An 18,706-nucleotide genomic window follows, 5' to 3' on the forward strand; every position below is an offset into this window, starting at 1 on the left:
GGCGGTCGAAAACCAGTAGCTCTTGTTTAAGAAGTTTAGGTAAGCAGAATGTAGGCCTAGGCTGGATAAAGAATTGTTGCAATTATATACTATGCTTAAATACACATTTGGGCTGAATGTGCAGCACAAAATCTGAGCTACGGCTCTAGAGCATGTGCAAAACGCCCCTATCACTAACGATCAACTCTAACCAGCCTCTAAGTTTCTGACTGCAGGGGGAAAGGGGCTTCCATGTGTGAGGTCAGGCGTGAGCCAAAGCTTTTCTTTTCAAGATTTTGTGCAAAGAGCAGCAGATAAGAGATTAAGCTCACCCCCTTGAGGTGTGCTTCCAATTGAGCACACCTTAAGTACTTTTGAGTTTAGATCATTCCTAAGAGGCACTGAATGATCCCACCTTTTACATTTGGAGCCTTAGCTTATGCTAAGCACAAATATTACTCGGCACGAATAACACTCAAGTGTTGTCAGTGGAATGGCAGAACACAGTACTTGTCAAGATATGAATATGGGTTTCTTAACCTGCTCGTTGGTGAGCGCCTGCAACTTCTGCACTTCTGCTTTGAGGGACATGTTCATGTTCTGTACAACCTGGAGAGGGGAAGAAACAGGTTTCACATTACAGGGTGCGGCCAGGAAGTCCCTGCCATGAAGACCAATTCTACATTTCCAACTGCACCAATCTCAGTTTGGGCTTCTCATCTGCAGCAATCAAAACATACATTCCATGTACAGTGGTGCCTCGCAAGACGAAATTAATCCGTTCCACGAGTCTCTTCATCTTGCGGTTTTTTCGTCTTGCGAAGCACGGCTATTAGCGGCTTAGCGGCTTTAAGAAAAAGGAAACAAACTCGCAAGAACTCGCAAGACGTTTCCGTCTTGCGAAGCAAGCCCATAGGGAAATTCGTCTTGCGGAACGACTCAAAAAACGGAAAACCCTTTGGTCTAGCGAGTTTTTCGTCTTGCGAGGCATTCGTCTTGCGGGGCACCACTGTACCTGCCAAGAAACAGCCTCATCTCATCTCCTTCCACAGGCAGGTTAAAATCCCATCTTCTCCCCTACTTTCCCAACATTGGGCAGATTTCTGCGGTTGTGCTGCTACTTGTTTATTTCACACAGTTTAAAAACAGCAAACTCGATGCAACATTTAGTGCATCCTTCAAATACGTATATATTTTTAAGAAAGACCACTTTAGTTATTGATTTCTTCTGTAGATAGATGACCAATAAATCCTAACCACAAAATACATTCCCAGTTCTTCTTAGATTTCAAAATCTAGAAAAGATGGAGGGCAATCCTGCTTGTATACCTAGTTCTCAATTTTTCCATGCTAGCTTAAAGACCACTTGCTGTCGTAACATTCGAATCTTGCCGAGCAAGCTAACAAGTGAGAAAGTGAGACAGTAGAATGCTCTGTACTGCCTTCAGATCATAGCCCAAATATATCTGAATGCTCCCTTGCATGTCAAAAAACAAATAGGACACCCTCCGGAAAACTAGCCCAGAAGGGAATAAGATGGTCTTGCTCCAATGTGCAAGATTGTTTGTTCATTTACACATGCAGGGAGTTAATGATGATGATGATATTTCCCCTGGGCGGCGTCCAACAAAATATTAAAAATACAATAACTTTAACACCACAAGGAAGCATTTCAAAACAACATATCCCTCTGCAGGGGCACAGATCATCTCCCCCAGCTTCAACCACCTCATTCTGCTACTCCCCTTTGCAGGGGAGGGCAAAGAGGGATTTCTGGAGTTTGGAAGGGCTTGCTGAGTTCCCAAGAGATCTTTGCAGAGTTTGAGCTTGCAGGGTTGCTGCCATCACAGTTCTTAGTTCTCTAAGAACTAAGAGTTTCCTTTGGTGCCCTTGCAATACCCATTCTACCTGTGCACTTGCAAACGAACAGATTATTCAGTACCACGTCCTTTAAAATGACACTGTAAAAGGGTTGCCCAGACCCTGGAAATTAAGCAATTTCCCCCCTGCCCCACTTCACACCCAAAGGTATGATCTGACTTTTGAGGCTGAGGACTAGGAGGTACTACAACCTCAGAGGAAACAGGTCAAACTGGGACAGTTTAGGAGAGGTTTGCTCCAGCCATCTTAGATCTGCTGCAACTCGTTCCTCTTCATCACTTCAGTTGCACTTGCTGGGGCAAATCTCTGCCCTTGGAAGCAAGGGAGTAGGAAATCTTGGGAGTCTTGGAACCAAAGCAGAACCAGCAGCAGGTGCAGGCAATTGCCTCTGGTTACTTCTTGCCTTGTTGAAAACCGCAAGACTGAGATGTGCAAGCACAGGAGGGAAAGGAGAAAAGCCATACCCCACCACGACTCAGTCACAATGTCTGTGGTGTTTGGCAGAGGGAGAGGAAGGAGCAAGGTGGTCTCCTTACCCTAAGGAGTCTCAAAGCGGCTAACATTCTCCTTTCCCTTCCTCCCCCACAACAAACACTCCATGAGGTGAGTGAGGCTGAGAGACTTTAGAGAGGTGTAACTAGCCCAAGGTCACCCAGCAGCTGCATGTGGAGGAGCAGGGAATCGAACCCGGTTCACCAGATTACAGTGGTGCCCCGCAAGACGAATGCCTCGCAAGACGAAAAACTCGCTAGACGAAAGGGTTTTCCGTTTTTTGAGTCGTTCCGCAAGACGAATTTCCCTATGGGCTTGCTTTGCAAGACGAAACATCTTGCGAGTTTGTTTCCTTTTTCTTAAAGGCGTTAAGCCGTTAATAGCCGCTAAGCCGCTAATAGCCGTTCTTCGCAAGACGAAAAAACCGCAAGACGAAGAGACTCGTGGAACGGATTAATTTCGTCTTGCGAGGCACCACTGTACGAGTCCACTGCTCTTAACCACTACTTGCCAGGATTAAAATATACATGCTACATCAGGTTTAATAACAACTATTTCTTCGTGTGTGTGTGTGTGTGTGTGTGTGTGTGTGTGTTATTGTGGTATGTGCTTTTGTGTTTTTATACTGCAAACCATCCTGTGATCTTTGGATGAAGGGCAGTATAGAAATGAAATCATTGCCATCATCAAAGCCTCCACTTTTCGCACGCAACTCTTGAGCTTTTGCTATACCATGAGATCCTCTTCCTTGCTGGTTAGCTTGATGCGTTCGTTGGCTAACGAGTCCTCAGCCTGGTTTATCTGTTTATCCTTTTCTGCAATCCTGCAATAAAAAAAAACCAAACAAAATGAAAGGGCACCCCTCCATTAGCAATGTATCATCACAACAAGCAGAGCCGACAAAGAGGTAATGAGAATCTGCTCAACTGCAGTTGACGATCAGTAAGTTATTGGTTTTAGAAATGCAAGCAACAGGGCCTCCGTAAATGAAAAGAAAATGCACACAGCTTGCAGCTGCACACCCAGCATGACTTGTCCAAAATTCTGCACTTCAGCTTTTGATGACCAGGGTGATAATACCGCAAGATCCAGTCCTTTAAGGACTGCTACAGAACCTAATACTGATGTATGTTGGGGCGGGAGGAGATATTAGCAATCCGCAATGCAGAATACTTTAGTGAGAGGTCAAGACAGTTCCCAGGAGAACAAACAGCTCACCAAAACCAGCACCTTGATGGGGCCAGAGAGTCAATCCATTATCAGCACATGCCCTATTTCCACTGTCAAGAGCAGAAGCTCAAGGCCGCCGTGGAAGCAGGGCAGCTCATAGGACAGTGTCCTTCCACCGCCACTCCCATGGTGACTTTAGTGAACCCTGTGAGGTCATTGTGACCCCATTTCTCTTAGTCTCTGCTTCTGACCTTCCTTCTCACAGGGCAGAGGGCAAAAAGCAAGGCAGGTCTGACTAACCTGCCCCAGAAAAGCTTGAGCTTCCCCTCTGAACCACTGGCCTCTGCCCAGGGCCGAACCTCACCTACCATGTTGCATAACTGGTGTCAGGTTTACACTAACATATTGCAACAGGGAAGTTAATCACACAGATGTGAGGAAAGAAAGAAGATCAATGCAAACGGGGGTGGGGAGAACCAGAGCTGGAGTATTTTTGTAAAAAAAGAAATCAGCACATTCATAACTAGGTATCAGCATCCAGGACTCTCTATTTAGTCCTCACGATTCTCCCCAAGAGTCTCTTCTTACTGGACTCATCAGCCCTGCTCCACAATCTCTTCAAGCGCTTCTGCCAGATACCCAATTAAAAATCTAAATTCCCATAAAAGACCTCCCCCTGCCAGAATACTAGGAGAGCTGCAGCTAATCAGAGCACTGCAACCGGCTGAGATGGACCCAAAATCTGAATCTCATATAAGGCAGTTTCATGCATGGTTTGGGGTTTTGTGCAACAGGCTACAAAAAGCTTCCATACACAAGAACTATTCTAACCACACCCACAGCCTGCCTCACCCACCGCCACACTCAGAAATCTCATGGTCACTCAACTGAATCTTACAACAAGAGGGTATTTTGTTTTATTATTTTTTTAAATGAGGGGGCTGAGTTAATTTCTCCTGCTAAAACAACACACAGTATAATGTACTGCAAATGTTAAGCACGGAGGGGAAATCCTTAGGAAGATGGTTATGGCTTCTTAGGGGAATCTGTAACAATGGCGGGTATGATTTTTGGAAATGACAACATTTCCTCCAAGAAAAATCTCTTCTATATAACTGAAGTGCCTACACACCAAAGCAAATAACAAACCCAGGAATGAAATAATACTTACACCTTGTGCAATTCTTCTGCAAGGGCTGATGCTGAACTCTGAAAGAGACAAGAAGATGCAGATGAAATTGCTATTCTGAATTGAACACTTGATCAGGCATCACCACGTTTAAGGGCATTTAGGGTCTTTGCAAGCTTCGTATTTCAAAGCTAGAAACCAGATTGAAAAGGAGGCTTCGATCCATCGTAAATGGATCTCTTTAGGTAAAAATGGAGCCACCCTGCTCAACACCAGTCTTACTCCAAGCAAGCCCAACCAGGATTTGACTGTGCAATCGTGATACAGTTGTTTCGGGTCTCCAAGAACAGAGGGGCTCTTCATATCTCCCTGCCTTCAAACCCCCTCCTTTTCCCAGTGGCCTTTGTCTCATCACCTTACCCAAAATTCCCAACTGTAGCCTTGGGGCACCATCGATTTTTACCTATGAAACTCTGCCAGGCACCATGTACAGCCTTTACCTAGCAAGTTCTGCAAGGACACCCAACTGCAGGAGAGGGTGCCAGGAGGCTGCGAGAGGTGGAGAGGGGGGATTGTTCTGTCTGTCAAGTGGAAATGCTTGTGCAGATGGAGCATTTGTCATACTGCGATGCTGAATTCCCCCCCACGTGAATGCACGAACGTGCCGTGTGCCATCGTAACGTAGACTATGGCACTGAGCTGCTCTTGGCATTCCTTGCCATACCAGTTCAGTTCCAAGGTACTTGGCATTAGCTCTGAACGCAAAGGAGAAGGCGGCAATGACAGCTACGAGCCATTCCAATGCTTCCATACCTGGACTGCCATCTGGGAATGGAACTTCTGAAGCTGAGCTTTTAAAGCCTCGTTCTGTTCCATCAGCTCCTTTTGGAAAAAGAGATGCAAAACGTCAAGCAGGTAGCACCTTTAGGAACACTTTGTTCTGAAATGGCTTTGTACAGGAAAAAGGATAACACAGTACCGTTCCCCCCCAGCCCCACTAGGATTATTCTGCTTAAATGGTTAAACCTGGATGTATAGTGAAGCTGCCCCAGTCTGCATCGGGGTTACAGAAAAAGAAAGGGAGAGATTGAAAACAAAATCCAATCTGCTGAAGCTATCATAAGCCGTTTGAAGGATGCTTACTGGATTCTGAATAATTGGCATTGTACCCAATATTACATTGTTTAATGTTGCTTTAGGAGTAGTTTCCACCCAAGTCCTTTCCAGAACGTGTCACCTACACACCTCCAGGTCATACAGAGTCAAGAGAGTAAAGAGGGCACAGGCAGCAACCAGGTGGCACCTGGTTTTTTTGAGAACACCTTGCCCAGGAAGGCCAGCCTGCCCCGGCCCCTGAACTGGCCTCACTCAGGCAGAGAACATTTATTTAGAAAATATATATTTCGAGCCAGCAGCTGGGTGGCTGGAACATTACGCTGTGTTGCCACTGCCACTTAAGTTGACCTATGTTGAATTCAGTTGTCTGTAAGCCATTGCAATGATGTCTTCACACTAGATTAGCAAGATATAGGAATGTTAGAAGTAGATGGGTGTTGTGTCATCTTGCACTTCATGATAAAACAGGGGTGGGCGTGAAAGAGCACCTAGCCAAGGTTTGCTGCAAGCTGCTTTTGTTGGAGGGGGTGGCACATAGCTTGACCAGTGAAACGGTCACTAGAATGGTCTCTAGAAGGTGGAAACAGAACGCATGCTAAAGCGCAGAATCTGTCACAAGCTCAGAACCTCTGGCGTTCCAATCCTGCAGGAGGCATCTTGCTGAGCTTGGAAGGAAGTGGCCAATGGATATCCCCAAAGCCAGGAGGTGCACTTGGATTTCTGCATTATGGGTTAACCATAGTAAACCATAGTAAAAGTAGTGATGTATGGAAGTGAGAGCTGGACCATAAAGAAGGCTGACCGCCGAATAATTGATGCTTTTGAATTATGGTCTGGAGGAGACTCTGGAGAGTCCCATGGACTGCAAGAAGATCAAACGCATCCATTCTTAAGGAAATCAGCCCTGAGTGCTCACTGGAAGGACAGATCCTGAAGCTGAGGCTCTAGTACTTTTGCCACCTCATGAGAAGAGAAGACTCCCTGGAAAAGACCCTGATGCTGGGAAAGATTAAGGGCACAAGGAGAAGGGGACGACAGAGAACGAGGTGGTGGGACAAAGTTCTCGAAGCTACCAGCATGAGTTTGACCGAACTGCAGGAGGCAGTAGAAAACAGGAGTGCCTGGCGTGCTCTGGTCCAGTGGGTCACGAAGAGTCGGACACGACTAAACGACTGAACAGCAACATGGGTTAACCATGGAAACACAAGCTATCTGCCTGTAAAGCAGAAAGGAGTTCCACCACTCTGATGTAGTAAAGAAAAACCCGAGAAACTAGAAGGCGCATCGAGTGGGTGAGATAGAGCCATACCTGAAGCTGCCTCTGTATTGAATCCTCCGCTGTTGCCCTCTTTTGTTCTGCGTCCATTAACTGCATCATCCTTTGCTCCAGCTGTTGCTTTGATACCATCGTATCGGTGAGCTTGCTGTGCAGACTCTGGATCTCATTGTCCTTAGCCACAATCTTGTTCTGCACATCTGCCACAAGAAGAACAATATGGGGACTGATAGGCAAGTGAAGACTTAGCAAAAGTTACGTTTACTTTTTTCTCCCTCTGGACTGAAGGGTATCTGATGGCGACAAACCCAGGCTGGCTACCGAGTGCACACTCCACAAAGGTAAGATAAAATGTCAGCCTTGCAGGATTGGACTAAGGGTCCGACTCTTCCAGTATTCTGCTTCCCGCAGTGGTTAGCCAGATCCCTCTGGGAAGCCCCTAAGTAGGGGATCAATGGGGCAAGGGCCCTTCCTCTTGCCCTGCCCTTCACCAATTTTTCCATTTTAAAGCAAGTTCACCCACCACCGGGCTGCAGCCACAGCCCTTTACTCCAAAGAAGTGTGGCCCTCTTCAGAAATGAGGTTGTCCACCCTTGTTTTAAACAGTACAGATAAGAGTGAGTTTGGTGGACCAAGTATAAGGTATATACACTTATAGTTTACAAAAATTCATTAACAATAATGGACGACACTTCAACAATTTCTATTACATGAAGTCTTAATAATAAAAACATGTGCAACTCAATATCTCAAAGCGAAACAGTCCCAAGTATTTCTGAAATACGTCCATGAGAACAACAACAAAGGCCTTTTCAAAAAGAGAGCAGAGTGCCATTCTGAGGTTGGAGCAGACTTATTTAGTGGAGAACTGAATTGCCATTGTAATGTTCCTTTTCAGGCCGACCAGAAGAAACAGAGATTGAAATCCAGGTATCTCAATGTTGAGAGTTCTGTTGGGATCGCACCAGCACAAGTACACATAGAGACAGTTGTTCTCATGGACTTATTTCAGAAATATTTGGAGTGTTTGGCTTTGAGATATTGAGTTGCACATGTTATATATTAAGTAAGACTTTGTGTTTTGGGAATTCTTGAAATGTAAGTTAGCCAAAATGTATAAATCAAAAAGGTGCTGGGAATGTAAGGAGAAAGGTTTATAAGATAGGAAAAGAAGAAGAAGAAGAAGAAGAAGAAGAAGAAGAAGAAGAGGAGGAGGAGTTTGGATTTGATATCCCGCCTTTCACTCCCTTTAAGGAGTCTCAAAGCGGCTCACATTCTCCTTTCCCTTCCTCCCCCACAACAAACACTCTGTGAGGTGAGTGGGGCTGACAGACTTCACAAAAGTGTGACTGGCCCAAGGTCACCCAGCAGCTGCAAGTGGAGGAGTGGAGACGCGAACCCGGTTCCCCAGATTAGGAGTCTACCGCTCTTAACCACTACACCACACCGGCATGCCTCCCAGTCCTACATCTCTCAGGTACTCCTAGGTGTGCATCCAATAAGGTAGCTGCCGCAATGTAGAGGCCCCGACCCCGACCCCAGCTTATGTATCTCCCCCACCCAATCAGGCAGACTATGCCCAAGTATAACCTGCTTCTGCTCCTCCCTCTTCAGTCCTCTCCTGGTCCTGGGAGACAAGAGAACAGGAGAGATGAGGCAGGAGGAGGAGGAGGTGTGGAAGCCTCTGACTCTACACCAGCCTGACCTCTCCCTCCCTCCTCCCGTTCTTCAATCCTGCAGCTTCTCCTGCCTCTGCCTCTTGTCTTCTGGAGATTGCAGGCTCTCCCAGATCACTGACTACTTCTTCCAAGTCAGTCTCCAAACTCCGCTTCTCCCGGTCCCCCCTCCTCAGTATCCAGCCACCACTCCTCCGAGTCCAGCCAGTCCCTGACACTAGCACAAAGCCACCACCGGACGCAACCCAACGTCTTTAAAGAGGCTTCTACGGGATCCCGTGGAGGGATTTCTTCCCACTGATGGGAAAAGGATAAAAGGGGGAACTGAATAAGGCACCTTGCTGGGCTGCCTCATGTTCTGCCGTTCGTTTCCTGAGATAGCTCTGCATTTCCTCCCATCTTCGCTCAGCTTCCTGTAGTTGCGCCTGGATGTTAAGAGAACAGAGAACAATATACATCTCTGATCATGTTATTGCATCACCTCTCAAAGACAGACACACACACACACACACACACACACGATAAAGAGAGAGCCTCACATGTCTCTTGTTGCTTTAGTCATTTCTGAGCAGCTCTCAAGTCCAACATTTGCTAAGGGAAGAGCGCTCAACCCTAACATTTTTATTTCATCCTTTGAATACAGTGGTGCCTCGCAAGATGTAATTAATTCGTTCCGCGAGTTTTGTCGTCTTGCGATTTTTTTCGTCTTGCGAAGCACGGTGTCGGGAAAGTTTTGGAAAAGCTTCAAAAATCACCAAAGTCTTCAAAAACCTCAAAAAAGGCTACCACACCGCGTGCTATGAGTTGCTCCTCAAAGTCAAGTCGCAACTGTATTAACGGTGTTAAGAAAAAGGAAACAAGCTTGCAAGACGTTTCCGTCTTGCGAAGCAAGCCCATAGGGAAAATCGTCTTGCGAAGCAACTCAAAAAACAAAAAACCCTTTCGTCTAGCGAGTTTTTTGTCTTGCGAGGCATTCGTCTTGCGAGGTACCACTGTACGTGATTCAGGGTGATGAAAGTGGAACAGATAGCCCAAGATGGATGTGCAAGAAGGGGGAGAGAGACCGAGAATGCCTTTTTGCATGAACTGCCTTCATCTGCCCTAGGTACCCAGATCACATCATTTGGAGTGCCAAAGAGTTCAGAAACCAAGAGCAGATAGCAGTGGCATTCACCTTCCATAGCAGTAAACTGCTGGCTTGGATTCACTAGCAACCCCCCAGTGCTGAACCTTGCTCTACCTTGCTGTGAACCTTGCACTTCACAGCACGTCTACCAGCATCCCTCTGTGGCTATTGGACTCAGCACAAGGGTATGTGAAGGAAAACAATAATTAACCCCCCCCCCAATAGTCCATCCTGCTAGACTACTTTAGCAAGTGCATCCAGATTCTACATTTAATGTAGCCCCGAGTTTACATTGTCAGCCAAGGACCCCTTCTAAATATTACTAATGGATTCTCATCGTTTCTTCCAATCACCCTTTGACACCTGCTCCCTAGGTGGTCCTGACATTGAGCATAACATTTACATAATTTTATAATGAGTTAGGCAGTTTATTATTGTTGTTAACTGTGAAATTGTTAACTGTAGAGGGATTGGCTAGTCCCAGCAACATTACAATGCAGTGGTACCTCAGGTTACAGACGCTTCAGGTTACAGACGCTTCAGGTTACAGACTCCGCTAACCCAGAAATATTACCTCGGGTTAAGAACTTTGCTTCAGGATGAGAACAAAAATCGTGCGGCAGCAGCAGGAAGCCCAATTGGCTAAAGTGGTGCTTCAGGTTAAGAACAGTTTCAGGTTAAGAACAGACCTCCAGAATGAATTAAGTATGTAACCCGAGGTATGACTGTAGTATTTTTCGGGTGCTTTCCCTAAGACATTGGGATGTTCTTCCTAGGAAAGCTTACCTGGCACCTGCTTTTGATTCCTACACAAAGTCAAGACCTTTTTATTCCATTTTTTTATTTTAAAAAAGCTTTTAAGTTCCTGTGTAAAAGTATTTTCTATTGTCTTATAATCCACTGCATCTGCTGTTTCATCCTGTGGTCCTGCAGATTTATGAGGGTTCTTCTGCCCACCCCATTGTTCGTATTTTTATATCTATGTCACCTCAAAAGAAACCAGAGTATATTATTCTTTTACTGTGAACTGGTTGGGGAACACTTACGTACTGAAAGCACAGGTGAAAAATTATACCTACCAATTAGTCCCTTACCTGCATACAACCAATCAGAAAAATAGATTTGGGACACTTACATAATTTATAGTTTGATCTTATTATTAGATTTAGACGTGTCCTTGGTGTGCTGGCTCCACATCCAGTTAAGACACTGTAGTGGGTGGCTGGGTCTACTACTTGGCTACAAAATGCTTTTTTAAAATCTATTGCTGGAACTCATCAATTGTACAGGTCACAAAGCTTCTGTAGCTGGTAACTTATTAAAAGAAAAGTCTATAGCACTTGTATATTCTGTCTGTCTGGACAAATAGCACATTACTTGCCCATGAGTCCCTTTGGGGTCAAACTGCCCTTTGTTGACCTCTTAACATGGAGATTCTATAGGAAAGGATGAGAAACCTTTCTGGCCCAGTGAGCCAGATCTTTTTATCTGTCCCCACCTCCATGGGACAATGCACAGGGCAAGACTTCTCACTTCTCAAGTGGCAAGCACAGGGCTGGAAAAGCTGCTTTCTGCAAGGATCAGCTCCTTGATGGGACTTCCCTACAGGTTGATGATCCAGCGGCACCTCACAGCCGACATCACAAATAATGTCCGGGGTAGGGTAGGTCGGCACAGTTTTGGGGGGAACAGCTTCATAGGAGAAAGTGGGGGCTGTATCAGGCCTAACCTGGCCCATGGGCTGGAGAAGTAAGGTAGAAGATACAGTTAAGGTAACATATCCTCCATGGAACAGCTGCATCCTCTCACAGACTCTGAAAAGCCCTTCCAGGGGATCCCCCAAGCTTTAGGAGGAACCTTTCAGGGGCACATTGCGCAAGTAAAGGCAACAGCCTCATGCTGTCTGGAATGTAGCCAAGTGATTGGCCAAGGAAGGAAGAACTTCAATTTTCCTAATGTCCACACAGATTTCTCAGCATTTAGGACATATTTGCATATGTCCACATTTTGCCTCTGCCAATAAATGAGGGTTGTACAATAAGAATGTAGCACCCTGTTGCTAACTACCCAACTAGAGGGTTTGCGAAACCACAGTTCTGTTTGCAGCTCTGATCATGTCTGACAGGCACGTTTGGGGACAGATGGTGCTACCTCAACCACAGAAGGCAAGATGGAGCTCACCTTTAGTTGATTGACAGCTTGTTCTGTAGTCTTCTTAAGGAGTTCCTCCTGCTGCAATTTGTTGTTCTTTTCTGTCAACTCATTCACAAGCCTAGCACAATCTTGGCGCAATTTGTTGAGCTCTGACGACTGTCTAGATACAAAGAAAGAAGTTGTTTTTCACATTACAAGGCAGTATTTGGCAGTGGGAATGTGCATCTGCAGAAAGCCAGACGGTTGCCATCGGCAGTTGAGCATAAGGTAGTATTTTGAGTGCTTAAAAAAAACCCTACTCTGAAATATGCTATCATAAAATTATTGGAACTGGTCAATTCTTCTGCTGTGAAAATTCCACATTCACTGATAAGACTGAGGTCCCAGTTATAAACTACAGAATCTAGTGAAGCAATCTTTTGTTGAAGTGAGTTTTGCTGCTCTATGTGTTCATGCTTCAAAGCATTAAAAACAACTGAGAAAAATTTGTACCATTCTCTCTCTCTTACACACACAGTTACCCCATGAGCATGAATTTCTACTACATGTGTTGCAACTACAGATTTCACCAAAACGGTAAGAAACAGGATGTATGGAGCACACATGCCAAGTTTTCGAGGAAGACACCCTCCTCCACTGCTCCTGAAGAACAACCCCCCCCCCCCGGCAAGGTGACTTTGAGAGAACAGAAAGGATCACACATGCCCAACTACAGGGCATGGCCAATGGTAAAAAGTGTACATTAACTCAGCAGAAGGAAACATACAAACTCCTGAAGATATAACTCTAGTCCTGGGCAGCCATTATGTTAGATCACTACAGTGGTACCTCGGTTTTCGGATGTAATCCGTTCCAGAAGTCCCTTCGAGTTCTGAAACGTTCGAAAACCGAAACTCAAAATGGAAGCCTCAAAATGGAAGCCGCATTTCCTGTTCAACTACAGAGGCATGTTTGAAACCCGAGGCATTTAACTTCCGAGTTTTCGGCGTTCAAGTTCCAAAACGTTCAACTACAAAGGTGTTCGAAAACTGAGGTACCACTGTATGAGCAACAGATGACCAAGAGACAAAAGACTGGCACTCTGTTCCAGGTTTTCATTTGCTCTCCTGATAGCATTAACAGTGCCACTGCTTGAATTAAGGGGGATACATACCCCTAACATTTGTGAAGACCCTGTCCTCCAAGCTACTGTTTCTTGAAAGCTAACAGGGGTGGGTGGGTGAAAGAGTTGACTAAAGTTGGTCAAACTCCACACCCACCCACTCCCCGGCCCCATTCTGGCATCCCAGTTTTCCACTGCCATAGTCATCAGCACTACGTGAGCATAGTCCATCTGCTTAGGAGAGCGAGTTCTCATGCCAAACCTTTCCTATTTGGCACTAAATTACAAAACAAACTAACGCTGACCCTGTGCCGATATAACAGCTGAAGAAGACTTAAAACAATAGAAAATTAACACTGAGCCTTTAATGAATGATGAGTACCAGCAGCCTTCACACCAGACTGATCCTCTGTACATTTTGGAAAAGCAAAGAAGAAGAGGCCAGATCTACAGGGACAGTGAAGTAAAAACTATATCATCATCCTATGAGCCACCACATACAAAAAATGATGTGGCTGGTACCTTTTCCTCAATAACCTGAGTTCCTCGATACATTGCGATAGGTCTAATGGAGGTATCCTTAGCTAGCATTAGATCAGGCGCAACTAAAGTCCACAGCTTTCAAGAACACGTTGCGCCAGGCACTTCATAATCATAATTTTAGGGCAAAAGCTACAAAACTTCTGTTTTAGTGGAATCACCAGTAGCGTACTTGCTTTCCATTTGGTTGGTGGAAGTACTGACAGCGTCTCTCAAGATACCATTCTCTTGCTTCAGGCGATTAATCTCCGCCTCCATCTGCTCACGAACTTGCTGAAACTACACAGGGAGAAGAAAAAGCAACAGCCAACTTCCTTAAACCAGACTATTAGTTCAGAAAGAGGCAGGACGGCATTTCATGCAAGACAGATTTTTTAAAGGAATATATCGTTTAGCATCCCAAGAATTGCAGATTCTAGTTGTTAAAGCTGTGTAGATCACTTGTGAGTAGACTTCAGGCTGGTAAGATCTACTTTTAAAAAACCACAAAAAAACCTAGAACCCCAAGTTCTATGAACCAGAGCCATGTGTGACAGACTAACAGACAGAATGAAATAACAAGGTGACTCTGAGCAGGTTCTGAGCCTAGTGATTGGTTTGCAGTCCCAGAACTGTAGTGAGCTGAACTCCTAATCCTTTGACAAAGTCCACCCCTTGTTAGCTTTCTTTCAGCAGCCTAAGTGGCATGAAAAGGTGTACTGCTGCAGCTGCTATTAAACAACTGGAAATCAGAAAAGTGCTTGATGATCATCTGCAAATCAGCCAGAGATCTACCAGCAAACTCTAATCTACTTTTGCCCCACCCCTGGCATAGGCGGACTTTTAAGCGTGAGGGCAAAGTCTGATGTAATCTCAGAAGCTGAGAGGCAGGGAGAAGAAAAGAGCCTGGGAACTTCCAGTGATGTGGAATTCCAGCAGCCCACACGCCTCACTGCCCTTCTTCTTCCACGACTTTTAGAGGCACGGTTATACAAAATCACTCCCATCTATTAAAATCTGCTTTAAAATATATACCTAATAAAATCTATGTACTATCTTGGCCCAGAAGACAAACCACAAGATTCTGCAGTGCAGGGGCTTGGCCAAATGTTCTGCAGAGCCCTCTTAGCCCACCTCCAGAGGTGCTTTTACATATGAGATGGAAAGTCAGCTCAAAATCACCTCGTGCGCTTTCTGCTCTGTGCTAATGTCAAGGAAAGGCTTTTGTATTGTAAAGGCGCACCTCCGACAATTCTGCATCAGTATTGCAAAGAAGCAGGAACCATTTTAAGCCTAAAGAGTGAAAATGCCCCTGAGAGGCTCCACAGAAGCGATAAAAATCCTACATTGAATTTTACTCGCTGGCACTTTGACAAGCAAAATGCAATGTCCTCTGCGAAAGGAATTGTCACCACCCAAAGTATCTGCTCAGCCAAGCAGAAGAGGGAAGTTTTTACCTTCATCTTCATCTGCTGGTTTTCTTGGTAGCCCACATGGATCTTGTTTTGAAAGACTCCATGGTCCTTTTCCAGGGTGCCAATTTTTTCTCTCAGCTTTGCTGCCACTAAGCTGCTTCTTTCCTTCTCTGAAACTAGCTCCTAGGAGGGAAAAAATGATGCCTCACTTCTACAAGCAAACTTCAACAAATGCAACGGATGGACAAAGACAGAATGACAGCAAGAGCAGGTATCTGTACATCATTTTCTCTTAACATTAGGAACAGGAGTAAGGTTTTTAAGCCAAAGCCTTCAAGTTTTGGGAATGAGATTTGGAGGAAGGGGGGGGGGTACACGGGAATCAATTTTAAAGGTAAAGGTAAAGGTACCCCTTCCCGTACGGGCCAGTCTTGACAGACTCTAGGGTTGTGCGCCCATCTCACTCAAGAGGCCGGGGGCCAGCGCTGTCCGGAGACACTTCCGGGTCACGTGGCCAGTGTGACATCGCTGCTCTGGTGAGCCAGAGCCGCACACGGAAATGCCGTTTACCTTCCCACTAGTAAGTGGTCCCTATTTATCTACTTGCACCCGGGAGTGCTTTCGAACTGCTAGGTTCGAAAATTTTAAATTTTAAAGAGCACTAAATGGTTGGGCAATGGTTGAGTAGGAATGGCTGGAGGAGGAAAAATCATGATAGAGCTAAATATGGAAGCTGAGAGCAGAAAGATGACAATCTTGAAACTTAGTTTGTTGATTGTAAGCAGAAAGGGATTGGGGTTAGGAGAGTGTTGAGACGGTTATGCAGGTTTCCCTGATCCCTTGTCCTTACCCCATTGTAGCATTTTACTTACATTCCCTTCTCCCCTGTTGAAAAGATGGCAAAGGAAGCCAAACATCATAGACCCAAACTGGCGCACCTATGTGCCCTGTGAGCCACCGTACCTGTGAGAGCTGTTTGCACTGCTCCTTTGCAGTGGCAGCTTCTTCTTTTACAGCAGCAAGCAGTTTGTCCTTTTCTTGAAGCTGACGCAGGGCTGCTGCCGAGTCACCCTTACTGGCCTGCAACAAGCAAGAGCAAAACAATGAAAGGCAGGAAGAGCCAGGCTGGACTACAGTGGTACCTCTGGTTGCGAACGGGATCCGTTCCGGAGCCCCGTTCGCCACATGAGCAGAACGCAACCCGCATCTGCATATGTGCAGGTCGCCGCTTCTGCGCATGTCATCATTTTGAGTGTCTGCGCATGCGGCAAAACCCGAAAGTAAACCTTTCTGGTACTTCCGGGTCGCCACGGGACGCAACCTGAAAAGACGTAACCTGAACCGAACGTAACAAGAGGTATGACTGTATCCTGTATCATGACAGGAATGAGCCTCAGGCCTCAGGCTCACGTATGTCCCCTCTCCCCTTCTAGCACAGCCACAGCTAGGGTTTTTTTTTTAATCAACTACAGTTTAGCATTACATCCAAACCCAAAAAAGTGACTAATCATAACTATGGTCTGGCCCCGTTTAGGGAAGTTTTTTTAATGTTCTGTTGAAAGTCGCCCAGAGTGGCTGGGAAAACCCAGCCAGGTGGGCGGGGTAGAAATAATAAATTATTATTATTATTATTATTATTATTATTATTATTATTATTATTAACAAACCAGCTTCATAACCCATGGTTTGAAGCTTGGCTGTTTCAACAAACTGTGGTTAATCTTTATTACGTTTGCCAGTTTTCTGACAAGCTGCCATTAGTCAAAGATGGAAGAGAAAGGTTCCTTTGCAGCCGTGCCACAGGAGAGAACCTTCAGAAAATAACTTCTGAGGATCAATACTTATGACACCAGTGTCAGAAAAGGCACGAAGCATGTAGTGTGAGAACGACTGTCTTTATTCTAGTATTTATTTTGTATGCAAGGCTTCTAGGCCACCTTTCAGTAAATCTATCAGGATGGCACAAGAGAAGACAGTAAAAGCATCAGTATAAAATAATGATTAAAACTAGAAAGACTGATAGGTCGCAGAAGCAGTCCTTGCCCAGAAGTGTTAGCCTCAAGTGCTCTAGCAAACCCAACACCCTCCTTTCCAGTCAAGTGCTGTGACCCAAAGTAGCACTTACTTTCTGCAGAACATCCTGAATCACATTCGATTTCTCCTTCAGCAGCTCCACCACACTCAAGGCCTCCTCTTCTGTGAAGATCATATTCTTCATAGCCAAGAAAAAGTCCTTAAATTTTACCTCGGCGTTTTCTGCAATAAAACCCACCAGCAACATTTAACATACAGGGGCATGTTTGTTACAGGAACAATTCAATATTGTGCTGGCCAGGATGATGGGAGTTGTAGTCCACAGCTTCTGGGGGACACCAGGTTGAGGGAGTCTGATTTGTGGTCCACTATCAGAGAACATGCTCTCCATACCCAACAAGCTATTCAGGACCAGGGAACTGTGTTCTTTTATGGTACAGAATGTGACCCAAAAACTCCCCTCTTCACACATACAAACAAATCACACTGCAACCAGCCCAAAAATCCTCCACAAACACCATGCAATAGAATGAAATATCATGTAACTCCCCAAATCTCCCTCCCCTCTCTTTTCCCTCTACTGCACAATGTCCATTACAATAGTGTCTCATACTGAATTGTAAACGAACTGTGAAAAGACTACGAATTGCCAGTGGAGATGCTATTCATACTTTTCCTTGTTTAACTGTAACACAGGAAAATATTTAAGAAAAACTAGAATCATAGAATCATAGAGTTGGAATAGACCACAAGGGCCATCGAGTCCAACCCCCTGCCAAGCAGGAAACACCATCAGAGCACTCCTGACATATGGTTGTCAAGCCTCTGCTTAAAGACCTCCAAAGAAGGAGACTCCACCACACTCCTTGGCAGCAAATTCCACTGTCGAACAGCTCTTACTGTCAGGAAGTTCTTCCTAATGTTTAGGTGGAATCTTCTTTCTTGTAGTTTGGATCCATTGCTCTGTGTCCGCTTCTCTGGAGCAGCAGAAAACAACCTTTCTCCCTCCTCTATATGACATCCTTTTATATATTTGAACATGGCTATCATATCACCCCTTAACCTCCTCTTCTCCAGGCTAAACTAATTTTTAAAAATCCATGCAGGATTGTGTCAGTCCCAGATTACTGCTGGAGCAATGCAATAATGCCCTCTCTGGAACAACCACAGGCCTCTGCCCTAAAGCAAGGCAGTATCCAACCTTAAGCAAAGAGGCTAGCCCAATGTAAACATCACCAGGCCCTGACAAGGGGAAAGCTTAGCTCAAAGCAAGTGTCCTCAGAGCTCCCAGTAAAGACAGGAAAAACCTTTTCTGATGCCCCCCAAGAAGCAGCTTACTGATCTGCAGATGGGAGTGTTTCTAATTTGGGTCGGCAAATCCCAGGCCTCACAAGAAAAGAATGAGCTACATTTGGATAAGGCTACAGATTATGGGGAATGTCTAAAACTACAACCATCGGCCGCTATCTATCTTTCTTTTCTGTGCAGCCACTAAGCTCCGTTTTCCTTGCATACTTGAAATTAAACATCAATAATAATGGTAAGGTTGCAAATTATGGTATCAACAGCATAAGGAAGCCAGACGAGAGGAATGGGGAGTGGGGCAGGGGAAGGGGGAGCAGAGGCAACACCGGAAA

General features: G+C 45.3%; 1 protein-coding gene across 11 annotated transcripts in view; it reads right to left on the reverse strand.

The window, feature by feature from the left end:
* The window catches only part of KTN1 (kinectin 1), a 105,803-nt gene that overhangs the window by 48,233 nt on the left and 38,864 nt on the right, over positions 1 to 18,706 (reverse strand). For all 11 annotated transcript variants that reach the window (XM_077919351.1, XM_077919214.1, XM_077919245.1 and 8 more), the window contains exons 5-15: positions 17,161 to 17,291; positions 15,999 to 16,115; positions 15,078 to 15,218; positions 13,814 to 13,920; positions 12,027 to 12,159; positions 9,057 to 9,144; positions 7,077 to 7,243; positions 5,465 to 5,533; positions 4,694 to 4,731; positions 3,085 to 3,175; positions 520 to 588 (exon numbers count right to left, since the gene is read on the reverse strand). In XM_077919351.1, the coding sequence (XP_077775477.1) occupies positions 520 to 588; positions 3,085 to 3,175; positions 4,694 to 4,731; positions 5,465 to 5,533; positions 7,077 to 7,243; positions 9,057 to 9,144; positions 12,027 to 12,159; positions 13,814 to 13,920; positions 15,078 to 15,218; positions 15,999 to 16,115; positions 17,161 to 17,291 (1,151 nt within the window). The remainder of the gene's footprint in view (positions 1 to 519; positions 589 to 3,084; positions 3,176 to 4,693; positions 4,732 to 5,464; positions 5,534 to 7,076; positions 7,244 to 9,056; positions 9,145 to 12,026; positions 12,160 to 13,813; positions 13,921 to 15,077; positions 15,219 to 15,998; positions 16,116 to 17,160; positions 17,292 to 18,706) is intronic.

This window comes from Podarcis muralis, chromosome 1 (genome assembly GCF_964188315.1).
Source record: "Podarcis muralis chromosome 1, rPodMur119.hap1.1, whole genome shotgun sequence".
NCBI lineage: Eukaryota > Metazoa > Chordata > Lepidosauria > Squamata > Lacertidae > Podarcis > Podarcis muralis.